This window comes from Hesperophylax consimilis, chromosome 26 (assembly GCF_061612785.1).
Source record: "Hesperophylax consimilis isolate HC1 chromosome 26, BYU_Hcon_1.0, whole genome shotgun sequence".
Lineage (NCBI taxonomy): Eukaryota > Metazoa > Arthropoda > Insecta > Trichoptera > Limnephilidae > Hesperophylax > Hesperophylax consimilis.
The window spans coordinates 15,607,997-15,635,564 of NC_142861.1; the positions used below are offsets into that span (position 1 = coordinate 15,607,997).

General features: G+C 33.9%; 1 protein-coding gene across 1 annotated transcript in view; it reads left to right on the forward strand.

The window, feature by feature from the left end:
* Positions 1 to 27,568, forward strand: part of Rim (Rab3 interacting molecule) — a 166,483-nt gene that overhangs the window by 9,477 nt on the left and 129,438 nt on the right. Inside the window, exon 2 of the mRNA XM_089647651.1 lies at positions 17,672 to 17,876. Coding sequence (XP_089503777.1) covers positions 17,672 to 17,876 — 205 coding nt within the window. The remainder of the gene's footprint in view (positions 1 to 17,671; positions 17,877 to 27,568) is intronic.

Genomic DNA, 27,568 nt, shown 5'->3' on the forward strand with positions numbered 1-27,568 from the left:
TGGCGTTACAAACCCGTATTCAGTAGGAGGACGCGTGCCTCGTATTGAACACGGGTTTGGAAGGTGAATGGCGTTACAAACCCGTGCGGGTTTCGAGGCAGTACTGCCTCCTATTGAACACGGAAAAGGAAATACGCCACCGGGCGCGCGGGTGGAGGGGTGCATTGCCTGTCGGGTGTCAGCCGTATTGATCTCTTACCAAATTCATATATTTAGATAGGCAATTCAATTTTATTTTGAACCTTTTTTTTAAGTTTTGTGCAAATTTATATTTTAAATAAAATATTTAGCAATACGATGAGGCGTATACTTTTGTTGCCTGTTCACCGAACGAGCGAACGTTAGGACGAGCCGCGACGCTTCCAAGATACGTGTAAGAAATTCGTTCCACACTATTTCGAGGACCCAAGACCTCCAAAAACTATAGACCACTAAATCGAGGACCTTCCAAGATCCGTGTATTTTACGTATGTGTAATCCTGAATACGTGGACAGGCCTCGGATATGGGAAGTCCTCAGTTACCGGCTGTGTATTCCGGTTTTTTGAGGACCGTTTTCTAGGTGCTTACCGGGTGTATGATGAAACCGAATAGACAGCAACGATCACGATTAACTTGAGTATACGTATAAGTGTAGAATACATGTCTACTTTATATAATATAACAGGACCTCGAATTCGGGTAGCCAGTTGAAGTCCTCGAAATCGGGATTGGACAAACAAGGGTGTGTGTGTGTGTGTGTGTATATATATGCGTATTGAACAGTTTAAATTATTGACATGATGCCACGTTTGAATTTGGGCAGTGAATTTGAAAAAAATGTCAATTTTAGAGTTTAGACAAATATTATTTAGAGTATGAAGAGCTCGGTTAATTGGTGAATTAGATGCTGCATATCACAAGATTATCGTTAACTCTTTAAGTTTTTAAGTTTTGAATGTTATTTTTGAAGATAATATTTAAACATTTTTTTATGCGGTTACGTTGATTATATGAAAATCCCTCGATAGAAAAAATCGCAAAGTAAGCTCCGAAATTTAATAAAAACACGTTTTGTTTTGTTATTTAATATGTCATAGGCATGAAAAAATTCACAGTGTATCTTTAAATACAACTAAAGAATCTGTTAATAGATTTTGCTCTATTTCAAACGAATCATATTTTATTAAATATTTTCACAATTATCTTTTAATATTAGCGCGCTCCCTCCAACATTCGTATTTACTTATCTCTCTTTTTAACCATGTTTGAACGTTTACTACGAGGCCTTAACCCTTAAATCCTATTTTGAAATGTACTTCGCTTTTATGAACTATAACAATATAGATTCCGCGGAAAATATGATCGCATTACATTTGATTTTGGATACATGCGCTTTTTTTGAAATTATTTCTAAGTTAAATATTGTTATTAAAAGAAGGTGAAAGAACACCAATCTAAATCTGAATCAAAATGTAACTTTAAATGACTGTGTTTGTTGACCTCTTCAGAATAGCCAGGTACTTTCTTCCTACCTCCTTCGCCCTCAAAAAATTACCCCAATTGGGGAAGCCATAGTGTCTCTGGCTCCAGTTAGCATGGAGCAGTCAGGACTCTTGCATGGTATTCGCATAAAATAAAACAAAAATATAAAACTGTCAATTTTTTCAAATATAGCGATGGCCAATAGTTTGTACACGTCAGCAGTCAAAAAACTCCCGACAAATTTTGCTATCAATTACAGCCTAAAACATAATATTTATGTTTGAATATGGTTACCAATAAATAATAACTAATAATCATCACGGAAGATGTAATTGACAAGAAAAATATGGAGAGTTTTCCATTACCAAAATAGATCTATTAACGTCAACATTCTACATCTGTAATACAAGCAAAACGTAAATATGGCTTACAATGTTGGAATTTATAACTATGTTATCTAGAAGGTTCAACTATATTAAGTATTTTAAACTGTTATATTTTGCCTTTATTTATTTATTAACTAATTAACGGACTTACGTCCAATATATTACAAAGCGACACGAGATTTGGGACAATGTACAAGGTTTTCCAATAAGAGGTGTTATTTTAAATAGCCCGCTATTTCGGTAGATGTTACTTTTGAAGCTGTCATTTTTTGACATTTGAAAAGTAGAAACTACGTTATTAATAAAAATGGAACGATACACGCTTCAACAACGCATAGAAATTATTAAAATTCACTTGAGTGAATCAAATGTAAATCATCTTGAGTGATGAGGCCCATTTCCACCTCGGTGGCTTCGTCAACAAGCAAAATTGTCGCATCTGGGGCTCGGAAAACCCAAGAGTTTTGTTGAAAAGTCTCTCTATCATCAACGTGTTACTGTTTTGTGTGGTTTATGGTCCGGCGGAGTCATTGGACCTTGCTTTTTTGAAAATGAGGCTGGAGCAACAGTTACTGTGAATGGATTGCGCTATCGAGAGATGATGAATGATTTTTTATGGCCAAAATTGGATGGTATTGATCTGGACAACGTTAACTTTCAACAAAACGGCGCTACGTGCCACACAAGCAACGAAACCATTGATCTTTTACGATTGAATATCAAAATAACACCTCTTATTGAAAAGCCCTGTATATTGAATGAGATGAGTTCTAGTAATGTGGGTGAGTCAAAAAATTTGTTGATAATTTTAAAGAAACAAATGAGTTAAGATTTTTTCCGACGGTCTTTTAAAGGAGAAAGGTTTAGAATTAGTTCAATTTCATAATACGAGTAATTGCTTCTTTCTAATCCTAGCCTCCTAGCAATCCCTTTTAGGAATCGATGTTGAACGGACTCAATATGACGAATATGGATAGCATAAACAGGAGACCATATAACACAAGCATATTCAAGATGGGGGCGAACCAAGGAGCAGTAAAGAGTTCTAAGGGTTTTTATATTTTTGAAGTCAGAAGTGATTCTTTGTTAGCAGTCAACTTGAATACATTTCTCCCGTCTGAAACAAACATTACAATATTCATTTACAAGCTATTGGATGTAATGTTTTTGCAACTAAATAAAAAAACATACAAAAAAATAATGTACACAAAATAAATTCTTACGTTTTCTTAGTTTTAAAATGACTTATGAAGTATTTTTGACACATACATCTCTCAAAAGTGAAGCTTGTTTGTGCGTATTATTTTATATGCATATAAAACGGTGCACGGTACGGACAGCGCGTACGCGCGGAGAAAACTTACTGATAATTTATTACAATTTGTAATTAATTATTATTTATTACATTCTCTTGAAATTTTTCGAGATGTTGTTAAAAGCGGCGTTGCAGGCCTCTAACGAATAAATTGATACACTAAACTATCAGTTAAACACGAATGTGTTATGGCGATGTTGGAACACGTGTTCATAAAAAATCGAAATATTTTCGCATTTCGAGAAATATGATAATGTTAAAACTTCCTGATAAAATATTAGTAATTCAGAATACATCCAGAACACGTGTTCTTTTCCTAATATATGTCATGACAGATTGATGCAATATAAGTATGTCATTATCAATACAGTATTTGTTTGAACACGTGTTCCTCCGTCCTCACAAAACATTTGCTATTGACTGATAATTTGTTAGGAACATTCGTTATAGGCCCGCAGTCCCATTTTTGACAGGAGAACGAATAATTTGACAAGATTTTGAATAAATCAACAGTATTTCAAATCAGTAAGTTTTCTCCGTGTATGAACACGTGTTCCGATATATTATGAGGGTACTAATAGGTTAGGTTTTTACCGGATTTTAATAAATAAGCAAAATATTAATTTTTTTGCGTGCGCTCCTCAGGGAAAACCGCCACTGTTTATAATACAAATTCAATGAGTACGTATTTTTGAGTGCTGAAAAAACGTTACCAGGCGTCACTGTATCTAGGCTTCGAATTAAAGCTTCGTCGCCCTGTCGGCTATCGCGTCACACTTGAAAACACCGTGGATATATCTGCACATCCTCTCGGAAACAGGGCAAGGGCGTCTATTAATAGGCGGTGGAGATTACGTCAAACATAGACCCATAGTCCTGTGAACCTGTGAACGTACCGGTCTGACGCACCGACCGCCAGCTTATCTATGGCTTTATGTGTCTTATCTTCGGGCGTGCGTTTATTCACTCTCTTTCTGAACAGGGTGCAAAACAACATGATTTATTTATCTTTTATAATACATTTATTTGATCGTTGCAGAAAATATCAGCGATTCTCAAACGAAAATATGAAAAACAAAAATTTGAAAAAATTACGGTCGTATCTAAGAATTTCTATCATCTAGGAACATCTATTGAATTGCTATCATCTAAGAACATTTATTGAATTTCTATCATCTAGGAACATCTATTGAATTTCTATCATCTAGGAATATTTATTGAATTTCTATCATCTAGGAACATCTATTGAATTGCTATAATCTAGGAATATCTATTGAATTTCTATCATCTAGGAATATTTATTTAATTTCTATCATCTAGGAACATCTATTGAATTGATATCATCTAGGAACATCTATTGAATTTCTATCATCTAGGAATATCTATTGAATTTCTATCATCTAGGAACATCTATTGAATTTCTATCATTTAGGAATATTTATTGAATTTCTATCATCTAGGAACATCTATTGAATTTCTATCATCTAGGAACGTCTATTGAATTTCTATCATCTAGGAACATCTATTGAATTTCTATCATCTAGGAACATCTATTGAATTTCTATCATCTAGGAATATCTATTGAATTTCTATAATCTAGGAATATCTATTGAATTTCTATCATCTAGGAACATCTATTGAATTGATATCATCTAGGAACATCTATTGAATTTCTATCATCTAGGAACATCTATTGAATTTCTATCATCTAGGAATATCTATTGAATATCTATCATCTAGGAACATTTATTGAATTTCTATCATCTAGGAACATCTATTGAATTGATATCATCTAGGAACATCTATTGAATTTCGATTTTGTTTGCTTTATTAAATGAAAAAATAGTGGGGTCGTGCACGATATGAACATTTCTCATGTCGGCCGATTGTCACTTGGCTTCGACCTATCCTTTGGAGTGAGAGGTAATTGGAGAAGCCTCTCTCCTTCCATCCAGAAAAGTTTTCAGGACTTAAAGCAGCATGCAAGGTGATGGCCGATATCATCATACAAAGGCTTTTTAGCAGCGCCTTCTTGAATTCCCCCAGTGCTGCAATCTCTCGTCTGATATTTGGCGGGGTTATATTAAATTTGCAAGTATAAAATCTGCCTTAAAAATTCCTTAGAATCTTAAATTTAATCCGATATATTGGCATTTATCAAAAATTTGCCGACACCATTACAAAAGCTTGGCTTATTTTCAAGTATATTTATGTGTTTACTGTGAGGTATCGAAATTGCAGCAGGCAAAACGTGCGAGTGACTTGCATTATTATAAGCAAGCTATTTCAACACCACGTCACTACAGTAAATAATGGTATTGCAGTGTAGTGCAAAATTCAGTCACGTACAATGCGCAGCTGAACACAAAACACAGCACTAATGTCAATAATGCATAATCATTATTGTTGTGAATTGAAAAAATTAGACTTTTACTGTGACAATGGTTCTGATATTGGAATAATCTGAGCCCCGACTTTGAGGTTCCCACCTTATTTATTATCCTATTATTCCAATATCAGAACCGTTGTCACAGTAAAAGTCTAATTTCAGACTTTTACTGTGACAATGGTTCTGATATTGGAATAATCTGGATCCCGACCTTGTGGTTCCCACCTTATTTATTATCCTACTATTCTCTCCACCTAACGCCATCTAAGGGAATTTTATAGATTGATCTAGTTCCCTCTATGGGTGAGTTCATACACTAATATGAATGATAATACAATTGCCAATTTAGGTATGAATTATTTTACGACGTATTGTATAAAAAATAATAATACAAGAGGCTAGTAGTATCAGTCTACATTGGAGTGCGTATGTCCGCATGAATGTGCGTGATTGGCATCAAAAGTTGATGCAATGCATTGTCTGCGACGAGTCTATCCCAATTTGGGAGGTGGGTTTGGGTAACCATTTATTGGATAACCAAAACCTCTGCCATGGGTCACCCCAAGTGGTTTTGTTACGTTTAGTGATTTAGGAGGGGTGCCGGCTTCATCGGGTGAGGTGTGTTCAGGATGCCCCTGCCCACCAGCTGCCTGGCGTGCCAGATCGGGAGAGGCTGGTTTGGAGAGAACCTTTGACTTCTCCAACTGGTCTCTCGACCCATTGCCTTGCCCCGCAGCGGGAGGGATATAATCATATGTCCGTCACTCCTGAACATACTGATCCCTAGATTCCTACCCACCCATCATACCTTTTTCCTTTCCAGAACTTCGTCTCCTTCCTTTCCTTAAAAAAGACCCCAACATAGAATCCCCTCTGAGGGAAATTATTTTCCTCAGTGCCTTCTGTGTGGGGCTAATTAACAAAAAAAAATCTGAAGAGTTTCAGCTCGATCGAAGTGATTTAATTTTCACTTCCAATATTTGCATTTATTCATGAAAACAAAAGGGAAATTCTAATTGATTTGTTTAAAAAGTCCACAAAGAGTTTATTTTTCTGACATCTCGTGAGCAACTTTTCCGTTGTTGTTTCTGTTATGAATTTAATTTGTTTTATGCATATTCTGTCTTCTTATTATATCATAGTTTTTTCTTTAGTTTTATGTATATTCTGTCTTTTTACTCTTCATATCTATCATATAATCATTTTATCTTTAGTTTTATGTATATTCTGTCTTCTTATTATATCATTGTTTTATGTATATTCTGTCTTCTTATCAAGTCAAAGTTTTTTCTTTAGTTTTATGTATATTCTGTCTTCTTGTTATATCATAGCTTTATGTATATTCTGTCTTCTTATTATATCATATTTTTTTCTTTAGTTTTATGTATATTCTGTTTTCTTACTATATCATCGTTTTTTCTTTAGTTTTATGTATATTCTGTCTTCTTATTATATCATAGTTTTTGCTTCGGTTTTATGTGTATTATGTCTTCTTTTTATATCATATCTTTTTCTTTAGTTTTATGTATATTCTTTCTTCTTACTATATCATAGTTTTTTCTTTTTATGGCTCGCAGATCTAGATGTCCCCCTCTGACCCCCCACCATACGAAAGAAGAATAGTTTTTTCTTTAGTTTTATGTATTTTCTGTCTTCCTATTATATCATTGTTTTTGCTTTAGTTTTATGTTTTACGTAGTAGACAAAATTAATCTGTCGGTATCCCGAAGATTGATAAATGAATTAAATATAAATGAAATATTGTGACAACAATTGTTCACTGTAATATTTCAAATTGTAATTTAAACGAGAATTTATACTAAGATTGGTGAATAATAATATATCTTATGTTAAATTACCTATAATATTTTGTTTTACAACATGTTATTTTTCTACAACTTAATATTGTAAGTAATTTTGCACATTTTATTTTGTATTTATTCAATTACTTTTTGTTTTACAACATGCTATTTCTGTACATCTTAAAATTGTAATTTAAAGCATTATTACTACCATAATACGGGCATGAGCCTAGTATGATGGTTGTAAAGAACACAAAAAATTTTAATCACTTAAATTTTATGAATAAAGAAACAAAAACAGAAAAAAAAATTAATTAAAAGGGATGTTTAGATGGTTTAGGCATGTGGAGCGGGTGCTAAAGAAAGGAGTGTCAGGATAACATATTTATTTCTTCATGTTCTCCATAAAACCGTTATAGACCTGTAGCGGTTACGTCACCACTCCTAGGGTCATCATATCATAACCAGACTGCACGAGTTAAAAAGCTGAGACAGCAATCAGTATTACGAAACTTCAATAATAATATCGGGACTGCAATACGTAAACTGCTGATAATAGGATGTTTGCATACAGGGTGATGCAAATGCTCATACAATGAACCGAGTCAGCGATCCTGCGGGTTCGAAGTCCAGACGCTACTCGAACCCGTGGCAGACAAGAACAAAGGAATCAGCAGGTATATAAGCGGTGGAGGACCGAAATACATGATCATTACACATCGTTCCACTCAACAAGTTCGACGCGACATCATCCCACTCGAGAAGTCCGACTCGGCGTAACGGAGGAATCGGCCATTATGGCCGGTTCCCCCCGCGTCACGCTTCGATCCTTCCTCACCTCAACGCCCTGGCCCAGGGTAACATTCCTAGCCAGAGCTAACCTCACGCGCCTAGACCCTGCGACCAGCCCATCGCCGTCTGCGCCTCGGCTCCGCGACCATCGTCGCTAGCCTGTACCTCCCGCTCATCTACCGACCAGGTCCATCGCATCTTCGGCTACCTCGTTTACGCTGAAGTAACCGGAAGACTCCTCGCCTTCATAAGTGCTGAACAAGTCCACGAGTCCGATCTCCATCAATGCGGTGTCGACCCACTGACCCGCATCTCGGCCATTCTACCGCAGTCATTGCCATCTACGCCTGGTGTCATCATCATCATCGATCTAGAGCCATCTCCCAACTGCGCAACTCAACTGATGTGTTATACTGACTCTCAATAAACGCTGTGACAACAACAACATCATATTTTACTGCCTCACTACCAATTCCCATAGACCTATATATTATGGAGAAGATTACAAATTTGAGGTACGTGTAAATATAAAACGTTTGGGGGTAGTGTTACTATTTTGTAAGAAGCGTCTAAACATACTTGCTAAATTGTCTGTAAGTGACGTTGAAAATGTTGATGGTCAATGCAGAATCGTTAAGCAATTGAGTTGCTCTATTGATTGGCGCATTTTGGTAGGCAGAAAACCTTGCGCTCTCGATTTTAGAGTACGATTTCCTGCGAGTGTACTTGTCAGGCATATAATATACTTAAATTGGCCTCTTTCAAAATAGGTGGATTATGTGTACGCATGACTGAATAGAACTATATTCTCTCATACACAGGAAAAGCCTACATCTATCTTTCTTGTACTCTTTATATGAGCATAAGTGAATTGTAGAAGAAGTCAGAGATACCCGAGAAAAACATGGCACGACCACATTAATCAATTTGTACACAGGTATCCAGACTTGAATCTGTCCAAAGAAAATTTACACGGATTTTGTCTTATCGATCAGGTGTCTACCATCTTCTAAATGGGTATGAACAAAGACTTACATATTTCAAATTAGAGAGTTTAGTTAAAAGACAAAATATAAATGACCTCTTAATGCTTTACAAAATTGTGAATAATCGTGTAAATAGTAACTTAGTCAATCAAATCAATTTTTACGCCAGGCCCAAATATACTAGAAATATGAACATATTTTGGACCGAAATTTTTTCCAATAACACTGGATATTTTAATCCTATGTCTAGAATGTCTCGATCATACAATGATCTTGCTAAAATACACACTGTCATAGATATTTTTGCAAATAATATAACGTGTTTCAAGAAATATCTCCACGATTTCTGTACTTAAAAAAAAGAATAATAAATAAATAAAAAAATTGTTTAGTGGTTAAGAATTTTTTTAAATATTTTTTTTTTTATAGTGAATACCTCACAAGAGTCCCAACTGCTCCCGTCTGGAGCCAGTGAGACTATGGCATCCCCAATTGGGGGATGTTGTGAGGCTGAAGGTAAGTGGGGAAGGGAAAGAGGAAGGTGGGGAAGTACCTGGCTATTCAGATCTAGTCACTAAACACGGCTAAAGCCATTTGGAGCAACGTTTCAATTCTGAATGGTGGTCTTACACCAGGGCGATACTGGTAGTATCTTCCACTCTGGAACGTGCCGCAAATATACTATATATTATTTTAATTAATTAATTGTGAAATAACACAAATTAATCAAATAAAATTTATTTGCGCACGCCGGGTTCGAACCCGCGACCTTCGGAATGGCAGTCCAATGCGTTACCACTGGACTATGCCGGCCGTCATAATATGTACTCTTTAAATTTTTCTACTTATTATGTGCTTCAATTTTCGTAATTTAGTTTTAAGTTTTGTATATAAACACTGTCATTCTTTTACATGTTTGCTTATGTGAATGTGCAAATGTGATTGCTGCAGACACATTAGTCTAGGGATATTTATAATTGTACTTTTTTATTTTGAAATCCATAATTAATGTTTTTATAAATATCCTGTTTGTGTCTCGAATAAATAAATAAAATAAAATAAATTATTTGATTCAGAATAACAGATGAGTATGAACGAGACGATTCAAGACTGCGAATGAATTTAGATATGTTCGTGTGCAAAAACCGAGTTACATAGCGGTCTATCCTTTCTGTCTTCCCTCCGTATAAATGGTGGGATAGTTAGGCAATTCAAAAAAAATACTGATTAGAAATTCTTTCGGATCCGGAAAAAACACGGGATTGTTTTGATAAAAATAGAATGAGATTTTCTCAGTATTACGTTAAGGCTTTCGAGGACCGTCAGAGGGTTACCTTATCGTCTCCAGGCTGTTCCGAGAACGGTAGTTCCTCCCCCGCAGTCAGAGGACACGGAACGACTGACGTCACAAGTGCCTACGTCGGCATCGCGTCTATAGGAAGTCGATACTCAGTCCTTTAATTAGAGCTACAAAAATACTGATTTGTGCATGAGCTGAAAAAGTCAAATTAGGAGTTTAAATTACCATTAAAAATGTGTTTAATATAATGTATGTATCTTTTGCATCGATTTTTAAAAAGTTTAGAGTCTTCGTCTAGAAGTCCCGGGTTTGATTCCCTGTGCGCGCAAATACATTTGATTTAAAGCGTATTATTGCATAATTAATTAATTTAAAATAAAATTATTGTAAACGGTGTTCGGAAAATCGTAGCACAGCGAGAAACTGGCGAATCTAGTCTTTCGAGTTCGAAGGTGGTATTTTTTTAATGTCAAAATTTAAAAAAAAATCGATAGCTATGGGATTAATATCAACCGCTTAATGTTTTTAGTTGCCGAATAAAATTAAAAAGTTTAAAAAATCCAAATGCTCAGCTCGAAAAACAATTCTTTTGGGTGATCTCTGTTTAATGTAGATTTACCGGTTCCACGTTTGTACTATCAGTTTCCAGACAACGTGTATAGTAAATATTGCGCAATGTTATGCTGGTGAAAGACCACCATTCAAATAATATGCTGACGTAGCTCAGTGGTCCAGAGCACCTGACAGGACATCATAAGGTGCGGGTTCAATTCCCGGCGGCGGCAATCGGGAGATATTTTCAATTTGTATGGATATTTCAGGCGACTAATTATTGCTTATAATAATTTGTTATCCTTTGTGCTATGCATAAAAAACCTTGTCTTATAAACACTAGTTTATCATTTTAAAAAAATAACGTTCCTTGAAGTCGTAAGTCATGTTTTGTGGTCAAATCTGAAATGCCAGATACTTCTCAACCTTCCCCTTTATTTTCTCTCATTTTTTCCAATCGCTTCAGCCTCACAAACTGAAAAAGTTTAAAAAAAAAATTAAAGAATTGTAACATTTTAGCATTAATTTTTATTTATTCACTGGAAACCATTTTATCTACGATAATTTATCATATTTTATAAAAAAAACACTCACTGTTTCACTGTCCCATCTTGTGTTTGCATTGAAAATTATCTTATTTAAATTTCGTCCTAAAAGTAACATGCACATAGGAATTATACTGCTCCAAACTTAGCTATTTTTTTGGCTAACTAAATATTTACACTAATTAAATAGCAATATATTAAATACCTTACAAGCCAAACATGCTAAAAATATGTATTTATAAAAAACTCCCACAGTACCTTTTTTTTCATTTGTTTAACGGACTAAATAATAAAAGTAGTAGTACTCCGAGTATACGTATATATACTGGTTATGAAGGTACCGCATACGCCGTACACAGGCTTATTTATGTCATACTCATGTTTCTATATCTTGTGCATGTTTGTCGTATGTCGTTTGACATATTATTTCATGGCCGAAGCTAACAGAGTGTTCTTTGCGTTAGTATAATTGATTGAATTATGTACATTTGTATAGACAACGTCTGCTAGCGCTAGACTGACAACGTGCTAAGGGATGGAACTAAATATATTATATGAAACATCGATATTTTGTTATAATTTTTTAACTTTAAAATTTTGAACAAGTATTTAATATTCACAAAGTTGTCAAGGGGTTAAAAATTTAAACAGTGTTAGAAAGAAAAAATATTGCGTTTTTAGTTAGGGTACAACAATTATCATGAACGCTCCCGAAAAATTAAATAATTCAAATTTTTTAATAGATATGAAAGGAAAGTGAAAATAACTTTTATGATACTTTTCGCTAATTAAATATGTTTTCTTGTTTGGTTTAAAGTGGGAAATCAAAGTTTACGCAGTTAAAAAACATCGGTAAGCGACTTTATATAAATTTGCTTTAAAATGTTTAGTGTTTTTAATTTCATAAGTCGATTTGTAATATTAAAATCTGATAGGCTCACATCTGCTTTCAAAAACAATATTTCATTTTAAAATACGTTCAAATACAGTGATTTTTTTCGAAATCGAATGTATTGTAAAAAATTTTATACAAAATCTACTTTCTGATAGTTCAAATAATAAAATTACATTGCAAAATTTCACGGGCCTTAGCTTTAGGAGTTAACCACATTGTCAAAATGTTGATTGCATGAGAAAAAAATTCGAATTACATTCCATTCCAGATAAATTCGAATTACATTCCATTCCAGATAAATTCACTGTTTTTAAACGCATTTTAAAATAAAATACTGTTTTTGGAAGCGGATAAAAGTCTCTTTTAGATTTTACATTATAAATTGATATAAAACTTAATCCACTAAAAAACTTGACCAAATTTAAAATTTATAATTCACACAAATTACCATGTACAATGTGACCTTAGAATGGGGTATCCCAGTAAGGTTACATTGTTTTCAATAAATATAAAAAAAGTTATTGAATTTTTTAACGCAAACATAGACGAAGTTTTGTAGTCGTTCACCTATGATTTTTATAGATTAAACTATAGTTACCACTTTAAAAGTTATTGTCACCACACTTTTTTTCGTTTTATACAAAAATATTGCAAGCCTTGACAAATATTTTTTAAATGTGGTTTAATTTTGTTCATAGAATTTTTTTAAATTATTTGCGAGCGTCTATGCTAAACTTTTGAATACAGACTGAAAGCATGTTATTCCATCTCTCTTAAACTGTTCTCATTTTGTATCTCATCGAAATACAAAATGAGATGTGTGATTTTTTTGAGGCCGTATTAATTATAGTTAATATCTCCCAAAATTTTTCCAATGGTTATGTTATCAAATCTGATGTAGTTATTTCGACACAGTATCCGCGATTTATCAGTTTGTTACATTATAATATCGATGCGGAGAAATATCTCCCACCCCTGCAGTAACACTAGATAGGGGATTGACAACAGCTGTCGGTTGGTTGGCATATATCGCTTGTTGTACTGTTATGGCCTCCTACAGCCTTTACAGCCAGGCTAATATTTTTCTAACTAGCTTTGCTTACGTAAAGTGCGCCTGAAAACTGGGCCGGACTCTGAAGTTAATTTATCGTTTCTAAACAGATATTAAGAGCAAGCCATTCTGACCATGTTCTTCATATAAATTTATTATACATGAGGGTTGAAATCACTTATAAATATTGTGGTTTTATAGTAAGAGGACACCAGTGTGTCATTTTTAAAATTCGAACAGATTGTGGAAAGAACTCAGACAAGCGGTAAAGTACCTATTACCTACCTACACATTTTAATTGTCATTTTTTAAATTGGTTCTGCCATGATTTTCACAAGTTTGCGCTAGTATTATTGTAACGGACGTACTGCTCCGGGCTCGGCCGCGGTCGCCCCATATTAAAATTTGATATTTGCCCTGTTGTTAAATTGAAGAATGTAAAATGCTGATGTGTGAAAAGATAAATTGTTATAACCCTCTGTTTGTAAAATGATGTAAAATGTTTTTGTGATCTTATAATAAATGAACGTCGGAGCTTGGCTAGAGGTATACGGGCAGAGAAGTATTGTGAGAGCTGGTAAAATCATAATTTAATTCTGGCACGATTGTTAGAACCGTGCCAAAACGTAGTGGGAAGCCGTGCCGTGCGCCATGCGCCATCATAGCGTCACAAATGACCGGTGGTACGCCGTCATTACGTTCCACGGGCACGGTTCCGAGGATCGTGCCCAAACAAAGGAAGGCCGTGGTCACGTTCGACCACGGCCCGAAACTACCGGCCGAGCGGCGGTAGACGGCTCGGCGGGGCGCCGCGTGAGCGTCGCAAACACGGATTCCAGGAATCAAAGAGAAAGTGGGCCCGTGTGCGCGTCGTGCACCCGCTGGCGGCTATAAAACGGGCAACAGGCCCTCAAAACGTGAGATCTCCAGAAACCACCACCAGCTCTACACCTCTCTCTCTGCTCTGCCCTCTACCTCGCTCCGACTTCTGACTCTGCTCGCCTTCTTTTACTCTGACTCCCGCCTCATCCTGGACCACGGACTGCCTACCCCTTCGGACCAGACTCGGAATCATCTCAAGAACAAGCGACAAGTAATCGGACCAGCTCTACAGCGGTTTCAGAGACGGCCCTGTTCTACCCCTCCACGCCACTGAAGGAAGACATCTCACGCCTCCACAGATTGGGATCACCGGCCCCCTTACAGTCTTATGCGTCACACAATTACGTCTGATACAATTATAATAAAAAAGTTCTGTAAAGAGAATAATATATGACGCGAAAGTAAATGGCAGTAGAGGCGAAAGTCGGAGACGCTCAAAAACGATATGGCAAGATTAAGTAAAGCAAATAATTTTATTCAAGTCATGTCAAGAGTCAAAGTAACAGAAGAGTTTTATAAGACAGTATTTTATTGTAGTATGTATGTATGTATGTGTATGCGGTCCATCCTTTTTGCCCACCTCTGCGGAGAAACATAGCTTAATTTAAATTAGTATTGAAACCCTCTACAAAGCAAAAAATTCTACCGCATTGTAAATGGTCGTGGCCGTGCCAAAAAATAATCCTGCTAATCTGAAATTGGTAAAACAAAAACAGAAAATTAGTTTTTATTAATGTTTAGCAACATCTGCAGTAAGACTAAACGCAGTATTTACTTTAATGCACAATTTACATTAAGTAATATGTATCCAATGCGCCTCTGTTGACTGTTGCCAGGTCTCCGTTGCAACTTTTTCCCACTACTCGTCATTACTGTTCCGTTGGTCCGCCGCGCGCCTGTTGTCAACGCGTTATTAACTTTTCTGAAAGATCGATGTGCGCCTGAATATAGGCAATTTACATAGCTTCAAATTATTTTCATAAAATTATTTTATTGATTGCGCCTGGATATAGGCAATTTACACAGCACCAAGTATTTAATTGTAAACTATTCTTGCCTTGTGTTAGTTGTTTCGAAAACAGTGATACTTTTAAAAGCTTTTGAAGTATATGTAAAGTAAAGAAAATACAGGTAAATATTCCATTTGTAATTTGAGTGATGACTGGTTAGGTTATCGCAATTTTTTAAATTTGATTCTTTATTTTTATCAGATAATATTGATATTACAATGACAAAAAAATGCCACTCAGAACTGATACATGGGGCAGCTTGTTGGCAGGTTCTAAATTTTTTTAAATTGAATGACGTAATATTTTTTGGTAAATTTAGTAAAATTTTATCTTATATTTAATTTTAATTTATTGAACAATGCAGTTTTAATAACAGGTAATAATAAGATAAATATTTTACTCTGACAAATAAATGGTAATTTCAATGGAAAAATTGACCAAAATTGCAGATGGGAATATATTAGATTCTAAAATGCTGTATTTTACAACACCCACTATTGACAGGTTTTCCCACAAAAAAAGCTTTTTCAAAATCTTGGGAAATTGATAAAAAATTATCGGTAGTTACTCCCATCGCTCCAATATTGGAAAGTTATCAATTTCACTGTGCTGGAAGTTAAAAGTACCTAGAAAAGCGTAAATAATGGCATTATTGTGCCGCAAATATATGTAAATAACATAATCTAAAACACACTATTTCAGTATACTGTAATTATGGTTATTTGCCAATAATTAAATTAATAAGTATTACTTTAAGTCGTGGTTGATTGGCAATGATTTAAGACAGCGCACCTGAGAGGATTTTTCGCAATGGCGTTTTAAAAAATATCCAATTATTATTATTATTGTTACCGTCGCTGAAAATAAGTATGGTTTAACAAGCGAACAACTATCCCATACTTGAGAGAGCCTCATTTGTTGTTTGTCGAAATCACATATGATATGGTGGCGTCCATTATATTCGTTGGACTTCCAGCGTGAGTTGTGGTTCCATAATACTAAACTTAATACTACATTATATTACTGGTTGTATAATGCTGACACGGAAGCCGACTGGTTGTGTTTTTAATTCACAGAGAAATGATAAATTTTCGAATGGTTCAGTTTTTTTAAGCCGCTAGCATATAATGAAATAATAACAGAACTTGAATGTGACTTTCACAGAACCAATGAACGTCGAAATTTGAAAAATTCTTCAAATTATCAGAAACTACAAACGGGAATATTTGATGACATGAAAACATTTTATCGTAGACCGCATTTATGAGTTTTGCGAATAGTATAATGTCGGCCAATTAGAGCATGATTTTGTTATTTGGTCACCTCGCCATAAAATTCATTTGAAAATGTTTTTTACGATTTATTAATTTGAAGTCAAATATCCCCCCAGAAAAAAAGAACTAAATTAAACTATACTTTAAAAAGAATTAAAAATGAGTTAGCTTGAGCATCATATGATGAGCGACCTGCGCTTCTTTTTCAAAAAACTCGACTGTTGCGAACTTCTGAGCAGTAGCGGCTCGTGACTTTTGAGTGTACTAGAGTGCTAATATTATAAAAAATGGCATTTCTGATGTTGTTATAGCTGAAAACGATTTTCTCATTTTTTTTTAGAAAATCGATTTTTTGTATGAAGATTTTCAGGAAATTTCAGTATAGCCGTGCGTCGCACGGAATTCCTGAAAATCTTCATAAAAAAAATCAATTTTTCTAAAAAAAAAAAAAAATTGTTTTCAGCTACAACAACATCAATTAAACCATTTTTTGTAATATTAGCACTGTAGTAACCCAAAAGTGACGAGCCGCCACTGCTTCTGAGTCTGGTCAATTTAAGAGTACCTAATCGACTAGTGGGGTGCCTAGTGAGGCACAAGGACCTATTTCAATGTCACCATAATTATGTGGCAAACTCACCAGTTCCTCGTCTACATATTTTTGCAAATGAATATGGCAATGATATCAACACATTTAATACGACAAATTCGATGTTTAAAACATATTAAACACTTTTTTATGTCAAGATATTATTTCAGTTAATGATCATTATTATTTATTTCATCTAATTGTAAACCACGTTATCGTTTATAACCCTTATGTCCAAAATTATTAACACAAGAACCAGTTTCTTCTTTGGTGAGATTGAGATTATAAATATATTTTGTATCAATATGTTATTTATATAACACCACTGTTACCACTTATTTCTACATAAAATAATAAAAAATGTGTAAAAGTCTAATGGGCGCATAAAATGAGTAAATAAATACAAATAATAATATAGTTTGTTGTTGTTTTGTTGGCAGGCGGAAGCAAGACGAAGTGGCCATCTTGGAGGATAGCATCAGGCAGCGCTCCGAGCAGCAGAAGCGCGCTGGCGTGGAGCTGGACGCCACGTGTCACATCTGCCTGAAGACCAAGTTTGCGGACGGCGTGGGCCACGTGTGCAACTACTGTCACACGCGCTGCTGTGCCCGCTGCGGGGGCAAAGTCACCCTTCGCTCCAACAAGGTAACCCTAACCTAACCGAACCTAACCCCACCTAACTGTATACCCTCACTTATTTTAATTTTTTAAAATATTAAATTATAAAGAAAAGATACAAATTTAATATGATACATAACATTCTTAATAAACTGATGCTTAATGAATATAATTAACTTAAATGCCTTAAGGCGATGCTATACGTAGTAATGCAAAATCGTGTGTTTTTGGTTTGAAAATTTGGTCGTCTAGAAATGTTTCAGATGCTTTAATTAAATACTGCGAGTAGAATACATCTTGGCCTTTGAAACAATCGGGTATTTTTTAGATAAATCTTTTTATAAGCCCAGAAAAAAATTATGTATTAGGCCTATGAAAACTGCTTTAAAGTTAAAAATCTCCTACTTACGAACCCTTTTTTGGTTTTAATTTTATTGTATAATGTGGAAAATTAAGTTATTTATAAAATGAGCGAAAAAAATTTAAATATTTATGCCTGAACATCCACAAAATAAAATAAAAGACACTTTTTGGCCATGTTTTTTTCTTGCATAAATCAAAACAGGCGGATGGTGTTAAGCGGGAATTTACACCTTATCGCCATCTACGAAAGGGGTGTATATAGATAGCGGCTCAATCTAAAATATTACACGACGTAGTGCATCGCCTTAATAACCCAGTGATTAGAGAAATATTCTCGGTTCTGACTGGAGTTAACTAGTCCATTTAATAATGCTTAAATAATAAAGGCACAATACAATTGCTGAAAAATTATCTGTTTTTTTTACCTCAATACATCTGTTTTTATTGATAGATGTATTATTTGGTTTGACTGAGGATTGATCTTCCTCCACAGGGACTAGCAGAAATGAGTGAACCTTAATATACAGGATTTTCCAATAAGAGGTGTTATTTTGAATAACCTGCTCTTTCGGTAGATGTTACTTTTGAAGCTGTCATTTTTTACATTTGACAAGTAGAAACTACATCATTAATAAAAATGGAACGATACACGCTTCAACAATGCATTGAAATTATTAAAATTCACTTGAGTGAATCAAATGCAAATCATTTTGAGTGATGAGGCCCATTTCCACCTCGGTGGCTTCGTCAACAAGCAAAATTGTCGCATCTGGAACTCGGAAAACCCAAGAGTTATTGTTGAAAAGCCTCTTTATTTTCAACGTGTGACTGTTTGGTGCGGTTAATGGTCCGGCGGAGTCATTAAGCCTAACTTTTTCGAAAATGAGGCTGGAGCAACAGTTACGGTGAATGGATTGCGCTATCGAGAGATGATTAATGATTTTTTATGGCCGGAATTGAATATATTACCATCGACAACGAGTCTATTTACCAAGTTTCAGCTCGATCGGATGTCGGGAAATAGATATTTTTCCACTTTCAAGATTTCATTTAATTCTATCATTAATTCAAGAAAACAAAATCGAAATTCAAATAGATATATATCTGAACAGACTGTGCAATAATTACAATAGCGTATTATCCAAGGTGGATATTTTCAATTGCAAACTTACCAAATACAAGCGGTCCATAAAAGAATATTTCTCTGATGGTTTGTGAATAATGTTAACGTCTCTATTGTTTATATCTCTTTTATGATTTGATTTATATCTTCAACCTCTCTCCATGGCTATAAATGTTTTGTTTTTTAAATTTTTCGTTTTATATAATCTTTTGTTTTGTATAAATTTTTGATTTCATATTCCTTTCTTACAAATTTAAATTACTTAATCCTTATTATGCTGTCTCAGTAGAGGTAAAGTCACAAGGAGGAAATCCATAATTGGTTTAATTTTGACTATATAATACCTATGTACAAACTGAAATAAATGTAAAGTGTCCATTTCTCGAAAATTAATAAATAAATAAATCTAAACAAATTTCCAGTAAAAATATTGCATCAAAAATGAATAAGTGCAATAGCATTGGAATATATCTGAAAATCATCTGTAAAATAATCAGTCGGATTTTTATTAATAATCAGTTGGTTTAAGATTGAAATGTAAGGTTAGTTGTATTTTTAAATTTTGAATACCCTTTTTTCGCTTTTTATTTTAACGCGATTTGTTAAATAGCTTTGGGCCTATTCCTATTCGTAATTGTACTGTGCAGCTGTCGTGGAGCATAAAGGTACATACATACGAGTACATTCCCAAATATTCTAGGTTCTTAAGGTTCGCGTTGAGGACAGTTCGGATTCCACAAGATGTCTGGGGGTAAAGTGCACTAATTTCGTATGGCATTTTTTTTTTTAAATTTTCAACAATATAGAATTTAAAGTTACTATTTTTTTGCTAATAGTAATACGTTTATAATTTTCGCTTGGTCAGTGACATTTAATACCCCATACCCCATTTCTACCGATTTATTACAAGTTTCTCTTTAACTCTTTAAGTTTTAAATTACAAAAAAAAGATATTTTTGAATATTGTTATATCAAAACGTTAATTATATGAAATTCACTCGATAGAAAAAAATCGCAAAGTTGTTTGCTGTGCTATTTAATATTTTATAAACAAGAAAAAATCACAGTGTATCTTTATCAATATATTTTAATACAACTAAAGTATTTGTCGAGAAAGTTTTGTTCAAACGAGTTGTGTTTTTATTCAATATTTTCATCATTTTTGCCTTATTATTATCGTTTTTTTTTAATATTAGAGCGCTCCCTCTAACATTCGTATTTACATTTCTCCCTTTCAAACTATCTTTAATCGCTTACGGGCTTTAAGAAAAAATGGTGAAAATATAATATATTTAAAACCGTTATAATATATTTTCTTTCAAGTCTTTTGTCCATTGTTTAGCTAACTCTAGATTAAAAACAGCATCGCGTTACTAACATGTTCCGTATCACGCACCACGCACCACGCACTGGGCACAGGGCTCCACGGTATAAGCTGTAGGTAAAGGTACAGGTAGAGGGAGGTAGATTGGATAATCTTTCGCTAGAACGGCCAGGCTAATTTTGCCACCATCTCACTTAACAGGTAGACTTTCAAATCCCTTTTCCAGGGCTGCCAACAACCATTTTCAACACTGGAAGAAATGAAATAATATATAATAACGTGTTTTTAGTTTGGTTAAATAAAAGTATTAGTGCAGTAACTGGTAGTTCTAATTTTTTGCTGAATTGTTTATGATGTTGGCCCAGTGAATATTTTAAGTTTCCTACCTAGAGTGCCAAAAAAACGTAGTCAAAAAAAAAAAAAAAACACAAATTTTCTACCCCTCTTCAGATTTTGACGATTTTAAACCTGAAGTACTAGTTTTAGATTGTAATCATTCTATAAATTCTCCAAGGAAACTAAATTTGCAACAATTTGAACCCAAAACCGTCTCTACAGACCTAATAGTTTCCAAAATATAGCTTTTCAATATTTTTCAATTTTATAGAACTCGTAAATATTTTGTTCTACTTTGTTTGACTACTTTGAAAACCTACGAGATGGTTATGATCGAAAACTAATCCTTCAGAGTTAAAATCGCTAAAAACTGAAGAAAGTTAGAAAATTTAGCGGTTTTTTTGATTTTTGATAATGTTGCGTTCTGCGCTCGAGATCGAAAATTTTGAATAATCATTGGGACAACATCTTTCTAGTAGAACACATCTTGATCTTTGCTATAATCGATCATTTTTGAGATAAGTCTTGACCTACAAAAGGAAGGTCGAAAAAAATGTGAGGCAAAATTTCATATTTACTAACCCTATTTCAGATTTTGGTTTATTGTGTAGTGAAGCAAGTTAAGTTCTTTAGATTATGTTTGGAAAACGTTGCAATAATTGTGCTTAAACTTTGGAAAATTAAATAAAACATATAGAAACAGGCGGCCGATGTTAACCCCTTATGGCAATTTGTACGCTTTTGGGAACATCTCGTGTGGTGTCATAGAAGTTATCATATGTCAATCGGTAACCGGATAAATCATCACATCTTTAAATAGTTTTATAAAGTCATGGAAAGTGATGAAACAAAAACTTTATTAACTGGGTTATGTAGGTTAGGTAAGGTTAGGTTAAAAAAAAAATTTCATCGTTTCTAATGACTTCATATCACTTTTTAAAAGTGTGTTGAATTGTCACTGTGTTGAGTTTTCATGGAACCATATCAATCGTATCTTCCTTACTATCATGTGGAGAAGTATGATATAAACGATGCTAGAAAGAGAAAACACCACGAGTGGCGAACCTTAATGCTAAATCACTATTTTAATTAATCTTTATAACGAATTTGTGTACATTATGAATAAAAAAAAATGCTTTAGATAAATTGAAGGTTTTACTGTCGTTTCGCTTGAGTAGAATACAAATAAAATTAATAAACTGCTTAATAAAAAATATAAATGTAAACTAGATTTTTTTTATGAACGCATAAAGGAAACAACTTAAAAAATACAGTATTATAGCTTAGATTATCTGTGACAATTTCACTTGATTGACTTTTTTGCTTTCTTATAAATTTTTTTTCAAAACAAATAAAAATCAATTTTGTGCTTGAAATCTAACGTTTCTAGACTCCGTTTGTCAAGCGATTTTAATGCCTCTTACCTACAATATAAGGTAAACCAAGAATATATACATGTTTGGCTTATAGTTTCCTTTTAAGCGGGAATTTCACCTATATATTGCTATTTGAATGAGTAATATTACCCTATTCAGAGTATTACTAGTACCGAGTAATGATGTTTTCTGTAATTTCAACTTCACTCCCTTTTCTAAAATATATTTAAATTCAGGGTGTCCGGGGGTAAAGTGCGTTAATTTTCGTGATTCTACATGATAGCACAAGTAAAAAAATAAAATTACTTTTTTTGAAATTCTAACGTTTTATGGTTGTTTTAAGGTGAAAAATGTGATTTGTTTGTATGGGAAAGTAAATATGGGAATACCGAATAAGTTATTTTTCTTTTTTTCTTCTAACACCGGACACCCTGTATAAGCTTTCGTACTATTTCTTAAACGATGTTGGGGTGTGCATACATTTGTAGGACCAGTTGTTTCACCGATGTTCAAATGTAAAATTGTCTTCAAAGCGCCAAAGCATTATACTGAAAGTTCCTGTAAGAACTAGCACTGACGAAATCTTCACCAATCTTAACATCATGTCAATTAAACAACTATATTCTAAAACTATACTCATTTACATTCATAAGTACAAAACCCAAGAAATAACAACAAACACGTACAATAGAAAAACTAGATCTCATGGTCAAAAACTTATCCAACAAATAACTACTAATACAACTTTTGGGCAAAAAAGCTTCTTATATCATAGTATTAAACTCTAAAATAAAATACCACTCAAAAACCTCAACATTTTAACATTTAAATCTCAAATAAAAAGCTCGATTCTTAATATAGGGAGATCTGAAATAGAAAATTTACTGATATCAAACACAGAATAAAACAGAATCAACTGAACTATACCAAAAAACAATATCTTACTTATTTTAAAATTATTTAAAAAATAAATAAATTATACTACATGATATATGTTCATAATTAAATTCATATGTAACTTTGATGTAATATTAATTTTCTTATAATTAAATTATACGTAATATGTAAATTAAATCCTCAGCACGGGAGATCCCAGTGAGGATATCATTATATCTATTTGTTACAAAAAAAGATAATAAAACAATTATTATTATATTATTATTATTATTAATTATGGTATTTATAATTTATTGACATTTGATTGATCCCCGTTAAACGTCGTCTTTAGGCCCGTTTCTGCTATTGAACATATTGTGATCATCTGATAAGCATAACCACAGGGCTGTTGTGCTTGTCAGCTTGATATTTTATATAAAGAATCTTTCTAAAGCACTATTGAAATGCACCTTGGAAACCAAAAATTCATCTACCCATTAAGGCGATGCACTACGTCGTGTAATATTTTAAATTGAGCCGCTATCAATAACAACCCTTACGTAGATGGCGATAAGGTTTAAATTCCCGCTTAACACCATCCGCCTGTTTTGATTTATGCAAGAAAAAAAACATGACCAAAAAGTGCCTTTTATTTTTTTGTGGATTATCAGGCATAAATATTATAAATAACTTAATTTTCCACATTATACAAAAAATTATAACCGAAAATGGCTTTGTAAGTAGAAGAATTTGAACTTTTAAAGCAGTTTTCATAGACCTTTACATTATTTTTTTTCTGGGTATAAAAAACTCATCTAAAAAATAGTCTATTTTAAAGGTCAAGATGTATTCTACTCGCAGTATTTAATTAAAGCATCTGAAACATTTCAAACCAAAAACACACGATTTTGAATTACTACGTATGGAATCGTTTTAATTTTAAATGTGTTTCTTAATTTTTATGACTAGTATATTCACAATCCTCGTAACTAGGGATTCTTGTTCCAAAGTAGATTGTAGGTTATTGCGTTGGTGATAATACATTTTTTAATGATTTCCTCATCTCTATGGATGTTCATTTCTTCATCTTCATGCTTGTTGATTTTCTCATCTTCTTGTTTGTTGATTTCCTTTATTTTTGTTAGTTTCAATGGCTAAGTTTGTACATGATGTAGGTATAAAGTATAATATTTCATCTTTGTGTTTGTTGATTTCTTCATCTTCATGTTTATTGATTGTAGTTTTGTGATGGTTTTACTTGATAATTTTTATGACTTCTTCATTGTTTAATATTCAACCATTTACCACTAACACTAGTACATACTGTTTAACTGTTATCTTAAATTCAACTTTGATTTATCCTTCTCGTATAATTTGTTTATCGTAAATACGAGGGACTGTCACTGACATCATTTACTACCATTCTGTTTTCTGACAACTTCTCACTTACAACTGGTACCAACGACCAACTAATACGTTAGATCGTTCTACCCCTAAAAGCCACCCCTGTCGCTAATAAAGCCGATGCCCTATAAACCCTCTTCCACCCCCTCCCCCTCTCCGACCCACGGGCTATGGAGCGCGTGAGTAGCTAATGAAATCTAAATCTGCTGGACTGGCTCTATTTACAAAGTATATTTACCTGCTATCATTAGCATCCTAGGACCTAACGGACCTAACGCTAGAGCATTATGCCATGAAGAGTGAAAAAAAGGTTTTTTTTCTCAAAACAAGTTAAATTCAATTCAGTTTATTATTTTGAAAACATTAAAAAGTTGTTAGTTTGAATGCGTTTTTAAATACAGGGTTTTCCAATAAGAGGTGTTATTTTGAATAGCCCGCTATTTCGGTAGATGTCACTTTTGAAGCTGTCATTTTTTCGACATTTGACAAGTAAAAACTACGTTATTAATAAAAATGGAACGATACACGCTTCAACAACGCATTGAAATTATTAAAATTCACTTGAGTGAATCAAATGCAAATCATCTTGAGTGATGAGGCCCATTTCCACCTCGGTGGCATCGTCAACAAGCAAAATTGTCGCATCTGGGGCTCGGAAAACCCAAGAGTTATTGTTGAAATGCCTCTTTATTCTCAACGTGTAAATTTTTGGTGCGGTTTATGGTCCGGCGGAGTCAATGGACCTTACTTTTTCGAAAATGAGGCTGGAGCAACAGTTACGGTGAATGGATTGCGCTATCGAGAGATGATTAATGATTCTTTATGGCCGGAATCGGATGGTACTGATCTGGACAACGTTTACTTTCAACAAGACGGCACTACGTGCCACAAGAGCAACGAAACCATTGATCTTTTACGATTGAATATCAAAATAACACCTCTTATTGGAAAACCCTGTACATACAGTCTGAAGAAATATTTAGTGATGTTTACATCTTTTCTGACCCGGTAATGGAGTATTACCGTAAGCCTCCGTATACTCTTTAAGTTTTTAAGTTCCTAAAAAAAGTTATATTTGAAGATAATATCTACATACATTTTTTATTCCGAAACGTTAATTATTTGAAATTCCCTCAATAGAAAATAACCGCAAAATAAGCTCCGAAAATTATTAAAAACACTTTTTCTCTGTATTTTTAAATGCAAGTATAGCATTTGTCGACAGATTTTTCTCTTATTATCGTGTTTTAATATGAACTCTCTTACATATCTCCCTTTCAAACCATCTTCGAACGCTTACCACAGGGTCTTAACAATGTGTGAAATATTAAACATTTATTTTCCGATCCATATCTCCCTTTCAAACCATCTTCGAACGCTTACCACAGGGTCTTAACAATGTGTGAAATATTAAACATTTATTTTCCGATCCATATCTCCCTTTCAAACCATCTTCGAACGCTTACCACAGGGTCTTAAAAATGTGTGAAATATTAAACATTTATTTTCCGATCCATATCTCCCTTTCAAACCATCTTCGAACGCTTACCACGGGGTCTTAACAATGTGTGAAATATTAAACATTTATTTTCCGATCCATATCTCCCTTTCAAACCATCTTCGAACGCTTACCACAGGGTCTTAACAATGTGTGAAATATTAAACATTTATTTTCCGATCCATATCTCCCTTTCAAACCATCTTCGAACGCTTACCACGGGGTCTTAACAATGTGTGAAATATTAAACATTTATTTTCCGATTCTGGTCATTGTCCTAAAAATGATTTATTTTAATATTTCCATTAATATTTATTGATTTCGAACTATCTAAAACCGCACATTCAGAAACGGTTTCAACTGGATACAACTTAATTATGACATAAAGAGCGCCCTTGAGGTGATTTTGCACAAAAACGACGCTATAAAAATCATCCAAATATTATTATTATGATTATAGAAAACGCAAAGATTTATTTAATTCATTTGTTTAATTTCACTTAAAATAATATATCATATTTGCGGCGCGTTCAATATTCTCTCAGTATAACCCTGCTTGAAATAGCTTAAGCCGTGTTATGGTGACATATTCTAGGTGCATACCCACCTTTCTTCTCCTCATCTCCCTTTCCACCCTACTATTTTCTGTCTCATAGTCTCACTGTTTATAGATAGTGGGGAGCATTCTTGTGCGATTTCACATAAAAAACAGCAAAACATTGAGCATCCAACCCTATTGTCACCATCACAAATCGGTTCCATGATAACTTAACACAGTGACAATTCAACACTCTTTTAAAAAGTGATATAAAGTCATTAGAAACAATGAAATTTTTTTTTAACCTAATCTAACCTACTTAACCCAGTTAATAAAGTTTTTGTTTCATCACTTTCCATGACTTTATATAACTTTTTAAAGATGTGATGAATTATCATTGTGATGATTTATCCTGTTACCGATTGACATATGATAACTTCTATGACACCATACGAGATGTTCCCAAAAGCGAACAAATTGACATGAGAGGTTAACATCGGCCGCCTAATGTGATGAATTATCATTGTGATGATTTATCCGGTCACCCATTATGCTATAGGTATATATACAGGGTGTATCGGCAAGTACCCGACAAACTTTAACCAGCTATTCCTCAGCACATTTGGAGTAAAAAATGTTATGGGCGCTTTGCTGTCCGGTATCATTTTTTTCCATTAAAAACAAAAAATAAATAAAAAATCCACACTCCGTCACTGTCATTTGCGTTGTTTTTCGTGTTCAACAGCTGTTATTAGCAAGTGTGTCAAAAAGTGTCCTCGTTATTTCGTACACACTAAATAATAATAGTTAAAAATGAGACGAATGGTGCCGTGCCATTTCGTTGTGATTGTAAAAGCGCGCCAACGTAGGTACGTACGTAC